Source organism: Oncorhynchus mykiss, chromosome 16 (assembly GCF_057628025.1).
Source record: "Oncorhynchus mykiss isolate SJ-2025 chromosome 16, ASM5762802v1, whole genome shotgun sequence".
Lineage (NCBI taxonomy): Eukaryota > Metazoa > Chordata > Actinopteri > Salmoniformes > Salmonidae > Oncorhynchus > Oncorhynchus mykiss.
In genome coordinates this window covers 81,604,357-81,626,834 of record NC_143037.1, presented here as the reverse complement: position 1 = coordinate 81,626,834, position 22,478 = coordinate 81,604,357, and the positions used below count along the sequence as shown (strand labels likewise).

General features: G+C 43.4%; 1 protein-coding gene across 1 annotated transcript; it reads left to right on the top strand.

Moving 5' to 3' along the window:
- The first annotated feature begins 6,593 nt into the window (after positions 1–6,593).
- fkbpl (FKBP prolyl isomerase like) lies at positions 6,594–21,995 on the top strand. The gene is made up of 4 exons (XM_021567182.3): positions 6,594–6,709; positions 10,872–11,263; positions 11,383–11,840; positions 17,425–21,995. Exons 2-4 carry the CDS (start codon positions 10,874–10,876, stop codon positions 17,642–17,644), a joined length of 1,068 nt encoding a protein of 355 aa, XP_021422857.3. The 5' UTR covers positions 6,594–6,709; positions 10,872–10,873; the 3' UTR covers positions 17,645–21,995.
- The last annotated feature ends 483 nt before the right edge of the window (positions 21,996–22,478 follow it).

The window sequence follows — 22,478 nt, the reverse complement described above, 5'->3', positions numbered from 1 at the left end:
TGTAGGGTTAGATGGTAGGGTATTTAAAGAGTGGAGTAGGGTGGTAGGTTGTTAATTACTGAGTGTAGGTTAGATGGTAGATGGTAGGGCATTTAAAGAGTGGAGTGTGTGGTAGGTTGTTAATGAGTGTAGGGTTAGATGTAGGGTATTTAAATTGTGGAGTAGGGTGGGGGTTTGTGAGTGAGTGTAGGGTAGATGGTAGATGGTAGGGTATTTAAATAGTGAAGTAGGGTGGGGGGGTTGTTAGTGAGATAGGTTAGATGGTAGGGTATTTAAATTGTGGAGTAGGGTGGGGGTTGTGAGTGAGTGTAGGGTTAGATGGTAGATGGTAGGGTATTTAAATAGTGGAGTAGAGTGGGGGGGTTGTTAGTGAGTGTAGGGTTAGATGGTAGATGGTAGGGTATTTAAAGAGTGAAGTAGGGTGGGGGGTTGTTAGTGAGTGTAGGGTTAGATGGTAGATGGTAGGGTATTTAAAGAGTGGAGTGGGGTGGGGGGGTTGTTAGTGAGTGTAGGGTTAGATGGTAGGGTATTTAAATAGTGGAATAGGGTGGGGGGGTTGTTAGTGAGTGTAGGGTTAGATGGTAGGGTATTTAAATAGTGGAGTTGGGTGGGGGTTTGTGAGTGTAGGGTTAGATGGTAGGGTATTTAAAGAGTGGAGTAGGGTGGGGGTTGTTAATTGATGTCTGTAGGGTTAGATGGTAGGGTATTTAAATAGTGGAGTAGGGTGGGGGGGTTGTTAGTGAGTGTAGGGTTAGATGGTAGATGGTAGGGTATTTAAAGAGTGGAGTGGGGTGGGGGGGTTGTTAGTGAGTGTAGGGTTAGATGGTAGATGGTAGGGTATTTAAAGAGTGGAGTAGGGTGGGGGGTTGTTAGTGAGTGTAGGGTTAGATGGTAGATGGTAGGGTATTTAAAGAGTGGAGTGGGGTGGGGGGGTTGTTAGTGAGTGTAGGGTTAGATGGTAGATGGTAGGGTATTTAAAGAGTGGAGTGGGGTGGGGGGTTGTTAGTGAGTGTAGGGTTAGATGGTAGATGGTAGGGTATTTAAATAGTGAAGTAGGGTGGGGGGTTGTTAGTGAGTGTAGGGTTAGATGGTAGATGGTAGGGTATTTAAAGAGTGGAGTGGGGTGAGGGGGTTGTTAGTGAGTGTAGGGTTAGATGGTAGGGTATTTAAATAGTGGAATAGGGTGGGGGGGTTGTTAGTGAGTGTAGGGTTAGATGGTAGGGTATTTAAATAGTGGAGTAGGGTGGGGGGGATTTAGTGAGTGTAGGGTTAGATGGTAGGGTATTTAAAGAGTGGAGTAGGGTGGGGGGTTGTTAATTAATTAGTGTAGGGTTAGATGGTAGGGTATTTAAATAGTGGAGTAGGGTGGGGGGGTTGTTAGTGAGTGTAGGGTTAGATGGTAGATGGTAGGGTATTTAAATAGTGAAGTAGGGTTGGGGGTTGTTAGTGAGTGTAGGGTTAGATGGTAGATGGTAGGGTATTTAAAGAGTGGAGTGGGGTGGGGGGGTTGTTAGTGAGTGTAGGGTTAGATGGTAGGGTATTTAAATAGTGGAGTAGGGTGGGGGTTTGTGAGTGTAGGGTTAGATGGTAGGGTATTTAAAGAGTGGAGTAGGGTGGTAGGTTGTTAATTAATGAGTGTAGGGTTAGATGGTAGATGGCAGGGCATTTAAAGAGTGGAGTGTGGTGGTAGGTTGTTAATGAGTGTAGGGTTAGATGGTAGGGTATTTAAATTGTGGAGTAGGGTGGGGGTTTGTGAGTGAGTGTAGGGTTAGATGGTAGATGGTAGGGTATTTAAATAGTGAAGTAGGGTGGGGGGGTTGTTAGTGAGTATAGGGTTAGATGGTAGGGTATTTAAATTGTGGAGTAGGGTGGGGGTTTGTGAGTGAGTGTAGGGTTAGATGGTAGATGGTAGGGTATTTAAATAGTGGAGTAGAGTGGGGGGGTTGTTAGTGAGTGTAGGGTTAGATGGTAGATGGTAGGGTATTTAAAGAGTGAAGTAGGGTGGGGGGTTGTTAGTGAGTGTAGGGTTAGATGGTAGATGGTAGGGTATTTAAAGAGTGGAGTGGGGTGGGGGGGTTGTTAGTGAGTGTAGGGTTAGATGGTAGGGTATTTAAATAGTGGAGTTGGGTGGGGGTTTGTGAGAGTAGGGTTAGATGGTAGGGTATTTAAAGAGTGGAGTAGGGTGGGGGGGTTGTTAATTAATTTGTGTAGGGTTAGATGGTAGGGTATTTAAATAGTGGAGTAGGGTGGGGGGGTTGTTAGTGAGTGTAGGGTTAGATGGTAGATGGTAGGGTATTTAAAGAGTGGAGTGGGGTGGGGGGGTTGTGAGTGAGTGTAGGGTTAGATGGTAGATGGTAGGGTATTTAAAGAGTGGAGTAGGGTGGGGGGTTGTTAGTGAGTGTAGGGTTAGATGGTAGATGGTAGGGTATTTAAAGAGTGGAGTGGGGTGGGGGGGTTGTTAGTGAGTGTAGGGTTAGATGGTAGATGGTAGGGTATTTAAAGAGTGGAGTGGGGTGGGGGGTTGTTAGTGAGTGTAGGGTTAGATGGTAGATGGTAGGGTATTTAAATAGTGAAGTAGGGTGGGGGGTTGTTAGTGAGTGTAGGGTTAGATGGTAGATGGTAGGGTATTTAAAGAGTGGAGTGGGGTGAGGGGGTTGTTAGTGAGTGTAGGGTTAGATGGTAGGGTATTTAAATAGTGGAGTAGGGTGGGGGTTTGTGAGTGTAGGGTTAGATGGTAGGGTATTTAAAGAGTGGAGTGGGGTGGTAGGTTGTTAATGAGTGTAGGGTTAGATGGTAGGGTATTTAAATAGTGGAATAGGGTGGGGGGGTTGTTAGTGAGTGTAGGGTTAGATGGTAGGGTATTTAAATAGTGGAGTTGGGTGGGGGTTAGTGAGTGTAGGGTTAGATGGTAGGGTATTTAAAGAGTGGAGTAGGGTGGGGGGTTGTTAGTGAGTGTAGGGTTAGATGGTAGGGTATTTAAAGAGTGGAGTAGGGTGGTTGGTTGTTAATTAATGAGTGTAGGGTTAGATGGTAGATGGTAGGGCATTTAAAGAGTGGAGTGTGGTGGTAGGTTGTTAATGAGTGTAGGGTTAGATGGTAGGGTATTTAAATTGTGGAGTAGGGTGGGGGTTTGTGAGTGAGTGTAGGGTTAGATGGTAGATGGTAGGGTATTTAAATAGTGAAGTAGGGTGGGGGGGTTGTTAGTGAGTATAGGGTTAGATGGTAGGGTATTTAAATTGTGGAGTAGGGTGGGGGTTTGTGAGTGAGTGTAGGGTTAGATGGTAGATGGTAGGGTATTTAAATAGTGGAGTAGGGTGGGGGGGGTTGTTAGTGAGTATAGGGTTAGATGGTAGGGTATTTAAAGAGTGAAGTAGGGTGGGGGGTTGTTAGTGAGTGTAGGGTTAGATGGTAGATGGTAGGGTATTTAAAGAGTGGAGTGGGGTGGGGGGGTTGTTAGTGAGTGTAGGGTTAGATGGTAGGGTATTTAAATAGTGGAATAGGGTGGGGGGGTTGTTAGTGAGTGTAGGGTTAGATGGTAGGGTATTTAAAGAGTGGAGTTGGGTGGGGGTTTGTGAGTGTAGGGTTAGATGGTAGGGTATTTAAAGAGTGGAGTAGGGTGGGGGGGTTGTTAATTAATTAGTGTAGGGTTAGATGGTAGGGTATTTAAATAGTGGAGTAGGGTGGGGGGTTGTTAGTGAGTGTAGGGTTAGATGGTAGATGGAAGGGTATTTAAAGAGTGGAGTGGGGTGGGGGGGTTGTTAGTGAGTGTAGGGTTAGATGGTAGATGGTAGGGTATTTAAAGAGTGGAGTAGGGTGGGGGGTTGTTAGTGAGTGTAGGGTTAGATGGTAGATGGTAGGGTATTTAAAGAGTGGAGTGGGGTGGGGGGGTTGTTAGTGAGTGTAGGGTTAGATGGTAGATGGTAGGGTATTTAAAGTGTGGAGTGGGGTGGGGGGGTTGTTAGTGAGTGTAGGGTTAGATGGTAGATGGTAGGGTATTTAAATAGTGAAGTAGGGTGGGGGGTTGTTAGTGAGTGTAGGGTTAGATGGTAGATGGTAGGGTATTTAAAGAGTGGAGTGGGGTGAGGGGGTTGTTAGTGAGTGTAGGGTTAGATGGTAGGGTATTTAAATAGTGGAGTAGGGTGGGGGTTTGTGAGTGTAGGGTTAGATTGTAGGGTATTTAAAGAGTGGATTGGGGTGGTAGGTTGTTAATGAGTGTAGGGTTAGATGGTAGGGTATTTAAATAGTGGACTAGGGTGGGGGGGTTGTTAGTGAGTGTAGGGTTAGATGGTAGGGTATTTAAATAGTGGAGTAGTGTGGGGGGGTTGTTAGTGAGTATAGGGTTAGATGGTAGGGTATTTAAATTGTGGAGTAGGGTGGGGGTTTGTGAGTGAGTGTAGGGTAAGATGGTAGATGGTAGGGTATTTAAATAGTGAAGTAGGGTGGGGGGTTGTTAGTGAGTGTAGGGTTAGATGGTAGATGGTAGGGTATTTAAATAGTGAAGTAGGGTGGGGGGTTGTTAGTGAGTGTAGGGTTAGATGGTAGATGGTAGGGTATTTAAAGAGTGGAGTGGGGTGGGGGGGGTTGTTAGTGAGTGTAGGGTTAGATGGTAGGGTATTTAAATAGTGGAGTAGGGTGGGGGTTTGTGAGTGTAGGGTTAGATGGTAGGGTATTTAAAGAGTAGAGTAGGGTGGTAGGTTGTTAATTAATGAGTGTAGGGTTAGATGGTAGGGCATTTAAAGAGTGGAGTGTGGTGGTAGGTTGTTAATGAGTGTAGGGTTAGATGGTAGGGTATTTAAGTAGTGGAGTAGGGTGGGGGGGTTGTTAGTGAGTGTAGGGTTAGATGGTAGATGGTAGGGTATTTAAAGAGTGGAGTGGGGTGGGGGGGTTGTTAATTAATTAGTGTAGGGTTAGATGGTAGGGTATTTAAATAGTGGAGTAGGGTGGGGGGGTTGTTAGTGAGTGTAGGGTTAGATGGTAGATAGTAGGGTATTTAAATAGTGAAGTAGGGTGGGGGGTTGTTAGTGAGTGTAGGGTTAGATGGTAGATGGTAGGGTATTTAAAGAGTGGAGTGGGGTGGGGGGGTTGTTAGTGAGTGTAGGGTTAGATGGTAGGGTATTTAAATAGTGGAGTAGGGTGGGGGTTTGTGAGTGTAGGGTTAGATGGTAGGGTATTTAAAGAGTGGAGTAGGGTGGTAGGTTGTTAATTAATGAGTGTAGGGTTAGATGGTAGATGGTAGGGCATTTAAAGAGTGGAGTGTGGTGGTAGGTTGTTAATGAGTGTAGGGTTAGATGGTAGGGTATTTAAGTAGTGGAGTAGGGTGGGGGGGTTGTTAGTGAGTGTAGGGTTAGATTGTAGATGGTAGGGTATTTAAAGAGTGGAGTGGGGTGGGGGGGTTGTTAGTGAGTGTAGGGTTAGATGGTAGGGTATTTAAATAGTGGAGTAGGGTGGGGGTTTGTGAGTGTAGGGTTAGATGGTAGGGTATTTAAAGAGTGGAGTGGGGTGGTAGGTTGTTAATGAGTGTAGGGTTAGATGGTAGGGTATTTAAATAGTGGACTAGGGTGGGGGGGTTGTTAGTGAGTGTAGGGTTAGATGGTAGGGTATTTAAATAGTGGAGTAGGGTGGGGGGGTTGTTAGTGAGTATAGGGTTAGATGGTAGGGTATTTAAATTGTGGAGTAGGGTGGGGGTTTGTGAGTGAGTGTAGGGTTAGATGGTAGATGGTAGGGTATTTAAATAGTGAAGTAGGGTGGGGGGTTGTTAGTGAGTGTAGGGTTAGATGGTAGATGGTAGGGTATTTAAATAGTGAAGTAGGGTGGGGGGTTGTTAGTGAGTGTAGGGTTAGATGGTAGATGGTAGGGTATTTAAAGAGTGGAGTGGGGTGGGGGGGGTTGTTAGTGGGTGTAGGGTTAGATGGTAGGGTATTTAAATTGTGGAGTAGGGTGGGGGTTTGTGAGTGTAGGGTTAGATGGTAGGGTATTTAAAGAGTGGAGTAGGGTGGGGGGGTTGTTAATTAATGAGTGTAGGGTTAGATGGTAGATTGTAGGGTATTTAAATAGTGAAGTAGGGTGGGGGGGTTGTTAGTGAGTGTAGGGTTAGATGGTAGATGGTAGGGTATTTAAAGAGTGGAGTGTGGTGGGGGGGTTGTTAGTGAGTGTAGGGTTAGATGGTAGGGTATTTAAATAGTGGAGTTGGGTGGGGGGGTTGTTAGTGAGTGTAGGGTTAGATGGTAGATGGTAGGGTATTTAAGTATTGGAGTAGGGTGGGGGGTTGTTAGTGAGTGTAGGGTTAGATGGTAGATGGTAGGGTATTTAAATAGTGGAGTGGGGGGGGGGAGTTAGTGTAGGGTTAGATGGTAGGGGGTTTAAATAGTGGAGTAGGGTGATGGGTTGTTAATGAGTGTAGGGTTAGATGGTAGGGTATTTAAATAGTGGAGTAGGGTGTTTTTTTGTGAGTGTAGGGTTAGATGGTAGATGGTAGGATATTTAAAGAGTGGAGTAGAGTGGTGGGTTTGCACTGCAAAATTACTTCAGTAAATGTTTTATATTTTGAATGCTGTATAACTGCACTCTAACTGCAATATTTTTTCGTAAGGAAGGTGGCGGCAATGCAACATTTATTAGGTGCCAAACGCCGTTAAACCTCATCGAAGAAGAAGTTGCATTGTTTTGATCCGTTGAACTCGCACATAGCCGAAATACCGTTTGTCTGCAGGTAGGAATAAGTTAGATAGCTGTTCATCTTCTCATGAAATGTAGTATGTTTTACATGCGTTTTTACTTTAGCAATGTTCATTAACGCGTTATAGCTAGCTAACTGGCGAAATGGTTAATGCTATCTGGAGTCCTTGGGACGGCCCTACCCTAAATCCTCCCCATAACCCTTACCCTAAATCCTCCCCTAACTCCTCAATTTAACCCCTACCCATTTTAAATGTACGCTTCAATGTGTTAGCGACGTCCAAAGGACCCCGGATTGCATGAGTCCTGGCTAGCAGCTGAGGAGCGCTCTACTCCGTCCCACAGACCCGCTCTCTGCAGGCGAAACCAGGGGTTCAACCAGGAGCCCCAGCGCGACATAATTACTAGCTAGTTAGCACACAATGACAAGTTTCTTGAGAACTAAAAAAATGGAACAAAAAATACACACACATTGAGTTGTTGCTGCCAAAAAAGTATTAATACCCATTAATGTGGGTATTAATCTTGTTCATTCCCAGCGCGCATTTCCACCCTTACGAAAAAAAGATTAATCATCGAGTGTAGTAAACTGCAAATACAGAGTCCATAATACCTTTTTCTATTTTACTGCCGTAATTGTACAGTGTCACTGCAGTTATTATGCCATTACTGCGTCCAAAATACCACAGTTGACTGCAGTTTGAAAGCTGCAATCTTTTGTTATAAGGGCAGGGTGCTGTTGCAGATATAGCATAAAAATATGGCCTTTTCTGTAGCCAACATGCTGGATGTAACATGTATGGCACTGTAATGAGATGCAAACTTATGTAGGTTTCTCTGATCAAATAGCCTAATCTAAAAATGTGCTGACATGTTAACAAACAACATCCTAACAGGTCAAAGTAATATGGAATGGACATCAGGCTACTCACAACTAATGTCCAGGAGTTGTTTTCCTGTGGGCAAAATTGTCATGATCAGTGGTTTCGAGTTCGTATCCGTCAAATAAAATACTTCTGCATTTCCCACTGTGTAAACACATTGCAAATAGGCTTAGGATAACTCCTCCTGATAAAGTTGGGTAGCTGATATTCATAGCTTTTAAATAGCCAAATTGATTAGTCACATTACTCCTGAGTGGCAGCAGCGGTCTAAGGCACTGCATCTCAGTGCTAGAGGCGTCACTACAGACCCTGGTTCGATTCCAACGCTGTATCACAACCGGCTGTGATTGGGAGACCCATAGGGCGGTGCACAATTGGCCCAGCGTCGTCTGGGTTAGGGTTTGGCCCGGGTAGGCAGTCATTGTAAATAAGAATTTGTTCTTAACTTACTTGCCTAGTTAAATAAATAAAAAATAAACAGGAATCAGGACTAATAAAACCAATGCAATGGCCTGTTTTTACAAATGGTGGGCATTCATAAAATTCCATTGCAGCTGACATGGTAGGCTGCACCCCAGTAAGTCCTTTTTGGTCCCGTCTGTACATCTTGTTGGTGCGGCAGTGATTCCCATGTCGTCCACAGAGGTTTATTTATCGGTTAGGTCCGGACCAAATCTGATCCAATCATAGACGTTTATGTTTGGTTCAGATTTTGTCCAGTCTGACCCAGCCTTGATTTGGCCCATACATAGATGTCTTTTCACCTTTCATTCATAACCTCACTTCAACACCTGGGAAATATGCATATTCAAAGTCATTTTGCTTACTGGGGCTATTCTAGTTTTGGCGGGGGCCATTTTTTTTCTCTCTCACTTAAGGCAGAACAGCCAGGACCGGCCCTGCACAGAGCTAGCTTGATGTGAAGGTAGAGAAAGATCAGCTTACCTTGTTAGCCAGCTAGATGGATGATTTTCACTCATGACAGCCAACAATATAACTAAACTAAATGCTGTGGTGGAAAAAGTACCCAGTTGTCATACTATAGTAAAAGTAAAGAAACCTTAAAAGAAAATGACTCAAAGTAAAAGTGAGTCAAAATACTACCTGAGTAAAAGTTTGAAAGTGTGGCGCAGTGGTTAAGGGCGCTGTACTACAGCATAAGCTGTGCCACCAGAGACTCTGGGTTCGCGCCCAGGCTCTGTCGTAACCGGCCGCGACCGGGAGGCCCGTGGGGCGACGCACAATTGGCCTAGCGTCGTCCGGGTTAGGGAGGGTTTGGCCGGTAGGGAAATCCTTGTCTCATCGTGCACCAGCGACTCCTGTGGCGGGCCAGGCGCAGTGCGCGCAGTGCGCGCTAACCAAGGTTGCCAGGTGTTTCCTCCGACACATTGGTGCGGCTGGCTTCCGGGTTGGATGGCGCTGTGTTAAGAAGCGGTGCGGCTTGGTTGGGTTGTGTATCGGAGGACGCACGACTTTCAACCTTCGTCTCTCCCGAGCCCGTACGGGAGTTGTAGCGATGAGACAAGATAGTAACTACTAATAATTGGACACCACAAAATTGGGGAGAAAAGGGGGTAAAATTCTAAACAAAAAAAACAACAACAAATTAAAATAAATGGAATTGATAAAATGTACTTAAATATCAAAAGTAAAAGTATTTCATTTCAACTGAAGGTTGCTGGATCGAATCCCCGAGCTGACAAGGTTCAAATCTGTTGTTCTGCCCCTGAACAAGGCAGTTAACCCACTGTTCTCTGGTAGGCTTTCATTCTAAATAATAATTTGTTGACTTGCCTAGTTAAATAAAAACATATTTTCAAATTCCTTATATTAAGCAAAGCAGATGGACACATTTAAAAACATTTTTTTTTTTAAATCATTAAAAAAATCATATACAGATAGCCAGGGGCTCGCTCCAACACTCAGACAACCATTTACAAACGAAGCATGTGTTTAGTGAGTGCCAGGTCAGAGGCACTAGGGATGACCAGGGATATTCTCTTGATAAGTGTGTGAATTAGACAATTTTCCTGTTCTGTTAAGCATTCAAAATAGAATTAGTACTTTTGGGTGTCAGGGAACATTTATGGAGTAAAAAGTACATCATTTTCTTTAGGAATGTAGTGAAGTAAAAGTTGTCAAAAATGTAAAAAGTTAAGTACAGATACTCAAACTTTTTGAAGTACTTTACACAACTGGTTAAAGCTTTACTCTAAAATGGATTAAATAAATAAAAATCCTCATCAATATACACACGATACCTGATAATGACAAAGTGAAAACAGTTTTTTAGAAATGTTTGCAAATGTAAATTAATATTTACATAAGTATTCAGACCCTTTGCTATGAAACTCGAAATTGAGCTCATCTGCATGCTATTTCCATTGATCATCCTTGAGATGTTTCTACAACTTGATTGGAGTTCACCTGTGATAAATTCAATTGATTGGACATGATTTGGAAAGGCACACACCTGTCTATATAAGGTCCCACAGTTGACAGTGCATGTCAGAGCAAAAACCAAGCCATGAGATTGAAGGAATTGTGGCCTCCATCATTCTTAAATGGAAGAGGTTTGGAACCACCAAGACTCTTTCTAGAGCTGTCGCCCAGGCCAAACTGAGCAATCGGAGGTCTGAGAGGTGACCAAGAACCCGATGGTCACTCTGACAGAGCTCTAGAGTTCCTCTGTGGAGATGGGAGAACCTTCCAGAAGGACAACCATCTCTGCAGCACTCCACCAGTCAGGCCTGTATAGTAGAGTGACCAGACAGAAGCCTCTCCTCAGTAAAAGGCACATGACAGCCGGCTTGGACTTTGCCAAAAGGCACCTAAAGGACTCTCAGACCATAAGAAACAAGATTCTCTGGTCTGATGAAACCAAGATTGAACTCTTTGGCCTGAATGCCAAGCGTCACGTCTTGAGGAAACCTGGCACCATCCCTACGGGGAAGGGTGGTGGCATCATCCTGCTGTGGGGATGTTTTTCAGCGGCAGGGCCTGGGAGACTAGTCAGGAGTGAGGGAAAGATGAACGGAGCAAAGTACAGAGAGATCCTTGATGAAAATCTGCTCCAGAGCGCTCAGGACTTCAGACTGGGGGAGAAGGTTCACCTTCCAACAGGACAATGACCCAAAGCACACTAGTTTATAAAAAAGACGCTTGGATGTTCATTCCATGTTGTTAAGGTTACTATATTATGTTGTTGGTTGGTTACCATGCTACGGGAATATCTCCTCGCCATCTCTGCTTCTTCTCTCCTCCTCTTCTTCCTGTCTTCTCTCTCCCTCTAACTCTCTCTCTCTCCTCAAGTGATGAAGACCTCCCAGGCAGCGGAGACAGAAGGCGATAAGGTCACTTCCTGGGTGTCTGTGTGCCCCAGGGGCTTGTGGGAAGTTTGTCAGAGTAGGAAACGAGGGGCGGAGCCAACTGACCCCTCTGGAGACGTCTACCCCGGGATTGGCTCTCTGTGTCAGGTCAGAGTTCAACGCCAAGGAGAACCTACAGCTGACCCAGAGCTGTCACTCAAACCTGACCTGCCAATCGCAGTCCTTTCAGATGCCCAGGTCCCACCCCTACAGCGCTCCCAGGATACCATGCTGCAGGTCCCGCTTGGTGATTGGATCATTCTGAGGCTGGGGGAGGGGCAGTGTGACATCACAGAGGGGTGTGTGGAGGGGATGAGAGCTGGAGAGAAGTGTGAGGTAAGGAGAGGCTCACACACCAATAGCACCACACTGAATCAGCATGTACCTGCTATTACCCATTCACCCTTCATACAGCTGGTCTTAACCTTTCACTCCTTTGACCCTTGTGTCCCCAGGTAATGCTGACTCCACTAACAGACCGACTCCGGGGAGGAGAAGAGGAGCAGAAGAGAGCAGGCCCTGACCAGTCCCTGTGCATAACAGTAGAGCTCCAGTCCTTCTCTCCTGGCCATGAGTCCTGGCAGCTGTCAGCTGGAGAGAAGTGGGGCTGGGTGATGTCACACAAGCAGAGGGGGGGAGACAGGTTTAGGGCGGGGGACATGTGGGGGGCGGCAGACAGCTACAGCCGAGCCATCAAACTCCTCATCACCTTAAAACTACACACCCGGGGAGAAGGGGAGGAGATGACTCCGATAGAGGAGGAGGAGGAGGATGAGGAGACGGAGAAGAAAGATAGCCTAGAGGCCCCTACAGATCATCAGTACCGTTCCACCAAGGCCTCTCTCTACTCCAACCTATCCCTATGTCAGCTGAAACTGGGCCAGTGGTCCCGGGCCAGAGGGTGTGCATCCAGGTAAGGCTAGGAATTGCCAGGGACCTCACCAGTACTTAATTTGTAAATCGGGAATTCCCAGAACACATACTGAGCACGGGGGGCTCTGAGGTGGGTGTGGGGGGGGGGGGACCGTCCCAAACACATTGAGAAAAAAAGTGTCTAACACAACATAGCAGCAGACAGAGTAAACAGCCAAGTATCCTACTATCTATGGTGGTGAAACGGACAGCACTCTCCATGGCGCTGAATAATTCAAAGCATTTTAGACGTCACTGCATACTTGAGTATAGCTGCGGTTACACAAGTCCGCATTTCTTAGAGCCTAATTTTCTAGACGTCAGTGTACAGCAACATTTTTAGACAACACTGCAGAACACCCATATACCCACATACTCAGCTGTGGAGCTTACAAGACCTGCATTTCATATCATTTTCAAGGCATCAATGTAGAACAAATATCGGAATAAAACTTCACATCAAATAAATCAATGTAGGACACAGCAGAACATGCACATGAGAATATATAGGCCTCCTGCCTATGTGATAGTATGAAGCACATATTCAGATTACCTTCACCGTACAGAACAAGTTTGTAAAGGAAGAAATATGTACTACCTTAGTTTTCAAAACTTCCCCCAACGACTCTCCCCGTGACTCTTGAGAGTCAACTTGCCATGAGCGGGATGTTTAGTCTCCTTCTCAGGCTGTTCTGAAGACTGGCTGTAGTGTCTATTTTTTCATTCTGAAAACTATAACCTGGGTGTCCTCTCTAGCCTCATCTACAAATACGCCTGTTCAAAAACATTTTTTCTGAGGGCTATTTGTTGTTTCTTTACGTCTGAGACATAGGATGTTAATTTACTGTACATTCCCACTATTTTGCTAGTTTAATCCCTCCAGTTGTTTCTAGACCCAAGCTCCCTACTTTTTTGCGTGTTGTACAGCCCAACTCTGAATTCTGCATGACAAGCCAGGGGTTATATGTTTGCTTGTTCTTGTTATACATTTGCTTGTTCTTGAACTGCTCCGAGCACTTCGTCAGTGGATGCACTGCGCCCTCACCCCCAGCTCCCCATCTCCCTCTCCAGCTGGGTTAGGGTTAGGTCTACTAGCTAGTGAAGGTAGCTGAACTGGCGAGATTAATAGCAGCGCTGTTAGCTAAGGTATCGCTATCAGGAACAGTTTGCACCTTACTCCTCTCCTCCGGCACTGACAGTTCTCTGGCTCGTTCTGAGTTCGATTCACTATCTCTCTCTGGAATTATTATTATTTAAACATTTTTGGGGGGCTTTCTCACGATTCAAATTCAGTAGGGAGATGACTAGACTAGGCTATGTGACGTAATTACGTAGGGACCCCTTCACTAGCTGACCACCACTACCAAGATCTGTGTCAAGATCCGTTACTTACCCCACCGGACCTCCCCATAACCTCTATGTCCAAATAAGAGAGCAGGTCTGGAATCAGTGTGGCTCGATAGGATGACTATATACAGTGGGGCAAAAAAGTATTTAGTCAGCTGCCAATTGTGCAAGTTCTCCCACTTACAAAGATGAGAGGCCTGTAATTTTCGTCATAGGTACACTTCAACTATGACAGACAAAATGAGAAAAAAAATCCAGAAAATCACATTGTAGGATTTTTAATGAATTAATTTGCAAATTATGGTGGAAAATAAGTATTTGGTCACCTACAAACAAGCAAGATTTCTGGCTCTCACAGACCTGTAACTACTTCTTTAACCTCTAGCGCCTCCCAAACCCGCATGCGGGAGCGTAATCATTGCCTGAAACTAATTAGCATAACGCAGCAGACAAATATCCCTAGAAAATATTCCTATTCATGAAATGGAATGTTTTTTTCCAAAAATGACAATACTGCCCCTAGAGTTCCAAGAGGTTTTAAGAGGCTCCTCTGTCCTCCACTCGTTACCTGTATTAATGGCACCTGTTTGAACTTGTTATCAGTATAAAAGACACCTGTCCACAACCTCAAACAGTCACACTCCAAACTCCACTATGGCGAAGACCAAAAAGCTGTCAAAGGACACCAGAAACAAAATTGTAGACCTGCACCAGGCTGGGAAGACTGAATCTCCAATAGGTAAGCAGCTTGGTTTGAAGAAATCAACTGTGGGAGCAATTATTAGGAAATGGAAGACCTACAAGACCACTGATAATCTCCCTCGATCTGGGGCTCCACGCAAGATCTCACCCCGTGGGGTCAAAATGATCACAATAAAAGTGAGCAAAAATCCCAGAACCACACGGGGGGACCTAGTGAATGACCTGCAGAGAGCTGGGACAAAAGTAACAAAGCCTACCATCAGTAACACACTACCCTGCCAGGGACTCAAATCCTGCAGTGCCAGACGTGTCCCCCTGCTTCAGCCAGTACATGTCCAGGCCCGTCTGAAGCTTGCTAGAGAGCATTTGGATGATCCAGAAGAAGATCGGGAGAATGTCATATGGTCAGATGAAACCAAAATAGAACACCATACCTACTGTGAAGCATGGGGGTGGAAACATCATGCTTTGGGGCTGTTTTTCTGCAAAGGGACCAGGACGACTGATCCGTGTAAAGGAAAGAATGAATGGGGCCATGTATCGTGAGATTTTGAGTGAAAACCTCCTTCCATCAGCAAGGGCATTGAAGATGAAACATGGCTGGGTCTTTCAGCATGACAATGATCCCAAACACACCGCCCGGGCAACGAAGGAGTGGCTTCGTAAGAAGCATTTCAAGGTCCTGGAGTGGCCTAGCCAGTCTCCAGATCTCAACCCCATAGAAAATCTTTGGAGGGAGTTGAAAGTCTGTGTTGCCCAGCAACAGCCCCAAAACATCACTGCTCTAGAGGAGATCTGCATGGAGGAATGGGCCAAAATACCAGCAACAGTGTGTGAAAACCTTGTGAAGTCCTCTGTCATTGCCAACAAAGGGTATATAACAAAGTATTGAGATAAACTTTTGTTATTGACCAAATACTTATTTTCCACCATAATTTGCAAATAAATTCTTCTCATTTTGTCCGTCATAGTTGAAGTGTACCTATGATGAAAATTACAGGCCTCTCTCATCTTTTTAAGTGGGAGAACTTGCACAATTGGTGGCTGACTAAATACTTTTTTACCCCACTGTAGAAGGATCACTGTGCTTTTACATGATGGTCTTTCTGGTGGGTGGGAGAAATAACGAGGAGGCAACTTGATATAATGCTGAACGCTTTTATTAGAATGTCTACAGTGAGAACAGTGAAACAATTAATAAATCATCTCCGGAGAGATACCGGATGCGGGAAAATAGGTGCCGGAACAAACAGTCAAATCTGAGAGGTGCTGGATCCTGTTCCTGCAGGATCCGTTTCAAATTAAGCACTAGACCTCACGATACGATATCATGATACTTGGGTGCTGATACGATATGTATTGCAATTGTCACAATCATGGAAGATGTTTTTGGGTTGGAGGGCTGTTGATGGGCGGAAGGGGGGGTGGGGGTGCTTCGCTCATACAGGAGTAAAAAAAAGGAATAGTTCACTACTTTGGTAATTTGTATGTGACTCATTTCAGGAAACTAGGCGTATGTTGCGCGTCACTACACAGTCGAGGCATTTGAACGTAAACATTTATTTTTTATCAAAATGCGTTTTTTTTTGTTGTCAAATGCCTTCTGCAATATGTAAACTTTCATGTGCCTTAATAACAAACTTGTATGCCATCTGTAGATATGAATAAAAGTGTTCAATTACGAGCCTAGTTGGTTTAGCCACGGAAAAAGCCAGGAATCTTCCCGCTAGCCATGATTGGCTGAGGTAATGGATGGGCTGGACAAGCCGAGAGATGAGTTCGGATTGGTCTGCCATGTAGCACGCTTCTGTTTATAACTGTTTATGATCTGGTCAGTATGTGGTCCTTTCTAACGGGGCTTTTTTGAAAGCTAACATGAAGAACTGCAAAAGTGTTGCTCTCCACTTTCTGGAGGACCGAGTTTTGAAATCGGTGGAATGCCGGTGGAAGCACAGTATGATAGCTAAGGAGATGGAGAAAATTCTGGCGTTTGAATGCAAATATGCAGAGGGAGTTGAAAAGAGAACACACATAGAATTGTAATCCGGAGACCGGTGTTTTATACATCTTCAAACTAAGGGCAACCATGGCATCCATGACCGAGAGGGAGAAGTGTTCATGCATGTTTACGGGTAAGAGAGTCTAGCTAGCTACATTTTCAGATATTATACGTTTCTAATTTAGTCAGAAAGTCGTTTTTATTTCAAGCTAAAGTGTACTGTTAGTTGGCTGGCTGGCTCGCTAGCTAATGTTACGTGAATGATCTGTGTAGTAATATTATTCATATCTCACAGCCATTTGCATTGCTAGCTAACATTTGAATCTAGTTTGTTAGCTACATGCAGAATAATGCAGGGTAGTAATGTTATAAATGAGGATTATGGGTCATTGTTTAGCTATCTAGCGACATGTCTAAACAAAAGACTCCACTATGCAAGGTACCATTTCACTGTACCGTTCACACCTTCTGTGTCCTGTGCATGTGACGAATACATTTTTGATTTGATATAGTTTGTATTTTCCAGAGACGGTAATGTGAAGAACAACATGACCTGCACCAAAGTCAAATTAGGATATAACATTAGGCCAACGAGACAGTTTTCCAAGTTCTAAAATTCTCTGGTAGAATGCCCTGCTTTTATTTTGTCTCACTTACAACTGTATTTCCTGTAATTGGCTCGCCATTAACTTGTAAATAATGATCTTGTTGTGAGTTTATGTTCCTGTAATAATTAATACAAATTAGCTAAAGTTAAGACGTTGTCGGTTATGTGGTCATTATTTAAACTGGCTAGCCAGCTATCTTAATGTTAGCTGTCTAACTAACAAGGTAACCAAAACATTGTTTATAAAGTTGCTTTTAGGTGCCTGGTTTGCTAGATTGACATAAACAGATGGGTTTATTGGTGTTAAAATACACTAGTTATGCTATTTTGAACCAACAGGCTGCTGATGTCATGCATGTGAATCCTTAAAGAGATGGGCGGGGCTAAGGCATAAGAGGGTGTGACCGATGCTGAATGGGTGTCGACAAAGAAGAACTCTCCAGTAGATACCCAAACGTTCAAGGGCCATTTTCTCAAAAGTGGGGTTACAAGTTTATTAACTTTCAAAGTAGAATTACTTTCCCTCAACTGTAGTGTTACAGTATGACCGTTTTCGAGTCTCTACTTTTATCCAATGTAAAAAAAATACATCATTTAAAATGTTGATACATAAGACAAAATCGAGCCAGTCGGTCACACATGCTCACAATCGTAAAGATTCTCTATATATTGCGATTTGAAGCTGTGATTTGATTATTACGATTAGACATTCCCATCGTATTACTCGCCGTGTTTGATGCAGAGAGGAGAGAGCATGACAAAATTTGTTTTGATCAGTCATGGAAAAACATGTTGGTTCCCTGTTTCAAAAGAAAATTAATAACAAGGAAAAAATACTAGTTTTGGGCAGGCACAGCTGACTAATGCAAAAATAATATTGAGATATATTGTCAAATAATATCCCAATATGTAACAATTTTTTCCCGACAGATCCACGCTGCTGGATCCCCAAGGGCTGAAGGCCTGGTACCGCCTTGGGCAGGCCAACCTGGAGGCAGGGGAGCTGGAGGAGGCCGACAGGGCCTTCAGGAAACTACAGGAGCTCCAGCCTGACTCTCCCTCCGCCCTGAGAGGACTGAGAGAGGTGGGGAGGAGGGAGCGAGAGACGAATAGCAGACTGGGACAGAGACTCGGCAAGATGTTCAGCTGAAGAGGGAGAGTGAGAGAGGACTGATAGCCAACTGGGACAGGGACTGAGTCAAATGTTCAGCCAGGAAGGAGAGGGTGACAATTAGCAGACTATTTTTTTAATCCACAAATAGTCTTAGGCTGCGTTTATATAAGTAGCCCAATTCTGATATTTTTTCCAATATTGGTCTTTGACCAATCACAAGTAAAATAAATATCAGAATTGGGATGTCTGTGTAAATATGGGCACTGGATTATGAGATTTAAGTGTCAGTCGTTTTTTTCATTTTTTTCTTGAACTGTTAAGACACTGGAGCTGTTCTAGAAAATACATTTAAGAAGTGGTATAGAAATTAGCTGGAATTATGGGAAGGACGGCTTTTCACAAACTCTGTCCTGGGGGACGCCAAGAGCCACACATTGAGGTTTTTGCCCTAGCACTACATTACTAATTCAAATAATCAAAGTTTGACAATGAGTTAGTTATTTGAATCAGCTGTGTAGTGTCAGGGCACCCCAGTTAGAAAGGCTGGGGCAGGATTAGGGTTGTAAAGGGAGGGTACAACACAAATGAGTGGCTACTCTGACAAATCAGTCTGGTCTTGACATCAAACAAACAATAGCCCAGGCCAATGATACGGGAAAAAAAGATTGTACATCTTAGGAGGAGATATCTATGTGTATCTATCTACACACACACATGTACAGTTGAAGTCAGAAGTTTATATACACCTTAGCCAAATACATTTAAACTCAGTTTTTCACGATTCCTGACATTTAATCCTAGTAAACAGTACCTGTCTTAGGTCAGTTAGGATGATCACTTTATTTTAAGAATGTGAAATGTCACAATAATAGTAGAGAGAGATTTATTTCAGCTTTTATTTCTTTCATCACATTCCCATTGGGTTAGAAGTTTACATACACTCAATTAGTATTTGGTAGCATTGCCTTTCAATTGTTTAACTTGGGTCAAACGTTTCGGGTAGCCCGTTTCGGGCCCATTCCTCCTGACAGAGCTGGTGAAACTGAGTCAGGTTTGTATAGGCCTCCTTGCTCACACACGCTTTTTCATTTCTGCCCACAAATGTTCTATAGGATTGAGGTCAGGGCTTTGTGATGGCCAAATACCTTGACTTTGTTGTCCTTAAGCCATTTTGCCTCAACTTTGGAAGTATGCTTGGGGTTATTGTCCATTTGGAAGACCCATTTGCGACCAAGCTTTATCTTCCTGACCTCATGATGCCATCTATTTTGTGAAGTGCACCAGTTCCTCCTGCAGCAAAGCACCCCCACAACATGATGCTGCTACCCCCGCGTACTTCAAGGTTTGGGATGGTGTTCTTTGGCTTGCAAGCCTCCCCCTTTTTCTTCCAAACATAACGATGGTCATTATGGCCAAACAGTTCTATTTTTGTTTCATCAGACCAGAGGACATTTCTCCAGAAAGTATGATCTTTGTCCCCATGTGCAGTTGCAAACCATAGTCTGGCTTTTTTATGGCGGTTTCGGAGCAGTGTCTTCGTCCTTGCTGAGAGGCCTTTCAGGTTATGTTGATATAGGACTCATTTTACTGTGGATATAGATACGTTTGTACCTGTTTCCTCCAGCATCTTCACAGGGTCCTTTGCTGTTGTTCTGCGATTGATTTGCACTTTTCGCACTAAAGTACATTCACCTCTAAGAGACAGAAAGCGTCTCCTTCCTGAGCGGTATGATGGCAGTGTGGTCTCATGGTGTTTACTTGCGTACTGTTGTTTGTACAGATGAACGTGGTACCTTCAGGCGTTTGGAACCAGACTTGTGGAGGTTTACAAAAACAAATTCTGAGGTCTTGGCTGATTTCTTTGGATTTTCCCATGATGTCAAGCAAAGAGGCACAGAAGTAGGCCTTGAAATACATCCACATGTACACCTCCAATTGACTCAAAAGATGTCAATTAGCCTATCAGAAGCTTCTAAAGCCATGACATTTTGGTGAATTTTACAAGCTGTTTAAAGGCACAGTCAACTTCTGACCCACTGGAATTGTGATACAGTGAAATAATCTGTCTGTAAACAATTGTTGGAAAAGTTACTTGTGTCATGAACAAAGTAGATGTCCTAACCAACTTGCCAAAACTATAGTTTGTTAACAAGAAATTTGTGGAGTGGTTGAAAAATTAGTTTTAATGACTCCAACCTAAGTGTATGTAAACTTCAGACTTCAACTGTTCATACATACACACTACCGGTCAAAGGTTTTACTCATTAAATGTTTTTTCTTTATTTGACTATTTTTCTACATTGTATAATTAATAGTGAAGACATCAAAGCTATGGAATAATAGAGTCTAAAAAAGTGTTAATCAAATCAAATATATATATATTTTATATTTGAGGTTCTTCAACTAGCCACCCTTTGCCTTGATGACAGCTTTGCACACTTTTGGCATTCTCTCAACCAGCTTCACCTGGAATGCTATTCCAACAATCTTGGAGTTCCCACATATGCTGAGCACTTGTTGGCTGCTTTTCCTTCACTGTGCTGTCCTACTCATCCCTAACCATCTCAATTTGGTTGAGGTCGGGGGATTGTGGAGGCCACAATGGTAAAATAGCCCTTACACAGCCTGGAGGTGTTTTGAGTCATTGTCGTGTTGAAAAACAAATTATACTCCCACTCAGCCCAAACCAGATGGGATGGCATATCGCTGCAGAATGCTGTGGTAGCCATGCTGGTTAAGTGTGCCTTGAATTCTAAATAAATCACAGACAGTGTCACCAGCAAAGCACCCCCCAAACAATAACACCACCTCCATGCATAATGGTGGTAAATACACATGCGGAGATCATCCGTTCACCCACACCGCATATCACAAAGACACGGCGGTTGCAACCACAAATCTCAAATTTGGACTCTAAACCAAAGGATACATTTCCACCAGTCTAATGTCCATTGCTCATGTTTCTTGGCCTAAGCAAGTCTGTTCTTATTATTGGTGTCCTTTAGTAGTGGTTTCTTTGCAGCAATTCGACCATGAAGGCCTGATTCACGCAGTCTCCTCTGAACAGTTGATGTTGAGATGAGTCTGTTACTTGACCTCTGAAGGATTTATTTGGGCTGCAGTTTCTGAGACTGGTATCTCTAATGATCGTATCCTCTGCAGCAGATAAGCAGACAGTTTCATCATAGCGCTTGGTTTTTGCGTGGTTTTTGCGACTGCGTTTGAAGAAACTTTCAAAGTTCTTGAAATGTTCTGTATTGACTGACCTTCATGTCTTAAATAAATAATGGACTATTGTTTCTCTTTGCTTATTTGAGCTGTTCTTGCCATAATATGGACCAAATAGGGCCATCTTCTGTATACCACCCCTGCCTTGTCACAACTGATTGGCTCAAACACATTAAGAAGGAAATAAATTGTGCAAAGTGCAAAGCTGCCATCAAGGCAAAGGGTATCTATTTGAAGAATCTCAAATATAAAATATATTTTGATTTGTTTAACACTTTTTTGTTTTTTGGGGGGGGGTTCCTATATACAGCGGTGGAAAAAGTACTCAATTGTCATACTTGAGTAAAAGTAAAGATGCCTTTTTAATAGAAAATGACTCAAGTAAATGTGAAAGTCACCCAGTAAAATACTATTTGAGCAAGAGTCTAAAAGTATTTGGTTTTAAATAAACAGAAGTATCAAAAGTAAATTGGATTGCTAAAATATATTGAAATATCAAACGTAAAAGTATGAACTATTTCAAATTACTTATATTAAGCAAACTAGACGGGACAATTTAATTGTTTTATTTTATTGACTGATAGCCAGCCTCCCAACACTCATACATAATTTACAAAAGAAGCATCTGTTTAGTGAGTCTGCCAGGTCAGAGGCAGTAGGGATGACCAGGGATGTTATCTTGATAAGTGTGTGAATTGGAACATTTTCCTGTCAAAATGTAACGAGTACTTTTGGGTGTCGGGGAAAATGTATGGAGTAAAAAGTACATTTTCATTAGGAATGTAGTAAAAGTTGTCAAAAAATATAAATAGTGTAGTAGTATAGATACACCAAATTACTTAAGTAGTACTTTTAAAGTATTTTACACCACTGTTCATAGTTTATCTTCACTATTATTCTACAATGTAGAAAATAGTAAAAAAAATAAAAACCCTTGAATGAGTAGGTGTTCTAAAACTTATGACCAGGTGTGTGCGTGTGCGTGCGTGCGTGTGCGTGCGTGTGTGCGTGCGTGCGTGCGTGCATGTATTCGGACCCCTTGACTTTTTACGTTACAGCCCTATTCTAAAATTGATTAAAGATTTTTTTCCTCAATCTACACACAATATCCCCTAATGACAAATTTGCAAATGTGTTACAAATAAAACCCGTATTCAGACCCTTTGTTAATGAGAATCGTCTTTACTAATGTTGCAGAAATCAGTAAAGAGAGCACATAGCTCAGACACCCATGCATACCCCACAAGACATGCCACCAGAGGTCTCTTCATAGTCCCCAAGTCCAGAACAGACTATGGGAGGCGCACAGTACTACATAGAGCCATGACTACATGGAACTCTATTCCACAGTACTACATAGAACCATGACTACATGGAACTCTATTCCACATCACTACATAGAGCCATGACTACATGGAACTCTATTCCACAGTACTACATAGAACCATGACTACATGGAACTCTATTCCACATCACTACATAGAGCCATGACTACATGGAACTCTATTCCACAGTACTACATAGAGCCATGACTACATGGAACTCTATTCCACAGTACTACATAGAGCCATGACTACATGGAACTCTATTCCACAGTACTACATAGAGATACTACATATCTCATATACTGTATATACTGTCT

What these genes read in the sequence shown, in the direction of transcription:
- fkbpl (XM_021567182.3), top strand. Translation starts at nt 10,874, where the DNA reads ATGAAGACCTCCCAGGCAGCGGAGACAGAAGGCGATAAGGTCACTTCC. An exon ending in GAGCTGGAGAGAAGTGTGAG is followed by an intron (nt 11,264 to 11,382) that starts GTAAGGAGAGGC and finishes TTGTGTCCCCAG; the next exon opens with GTAATGCTGACTCCACTAAC. An exon ending in GCCAGAGGGTGTGCATCCAG is followed by an intron (nt 11,841 to 17,424) that starts GTAAGGCTAGGA and finishes TTTTCCCGACAG; the next exon opens with ATCCACGCTGCTGGATCCCC.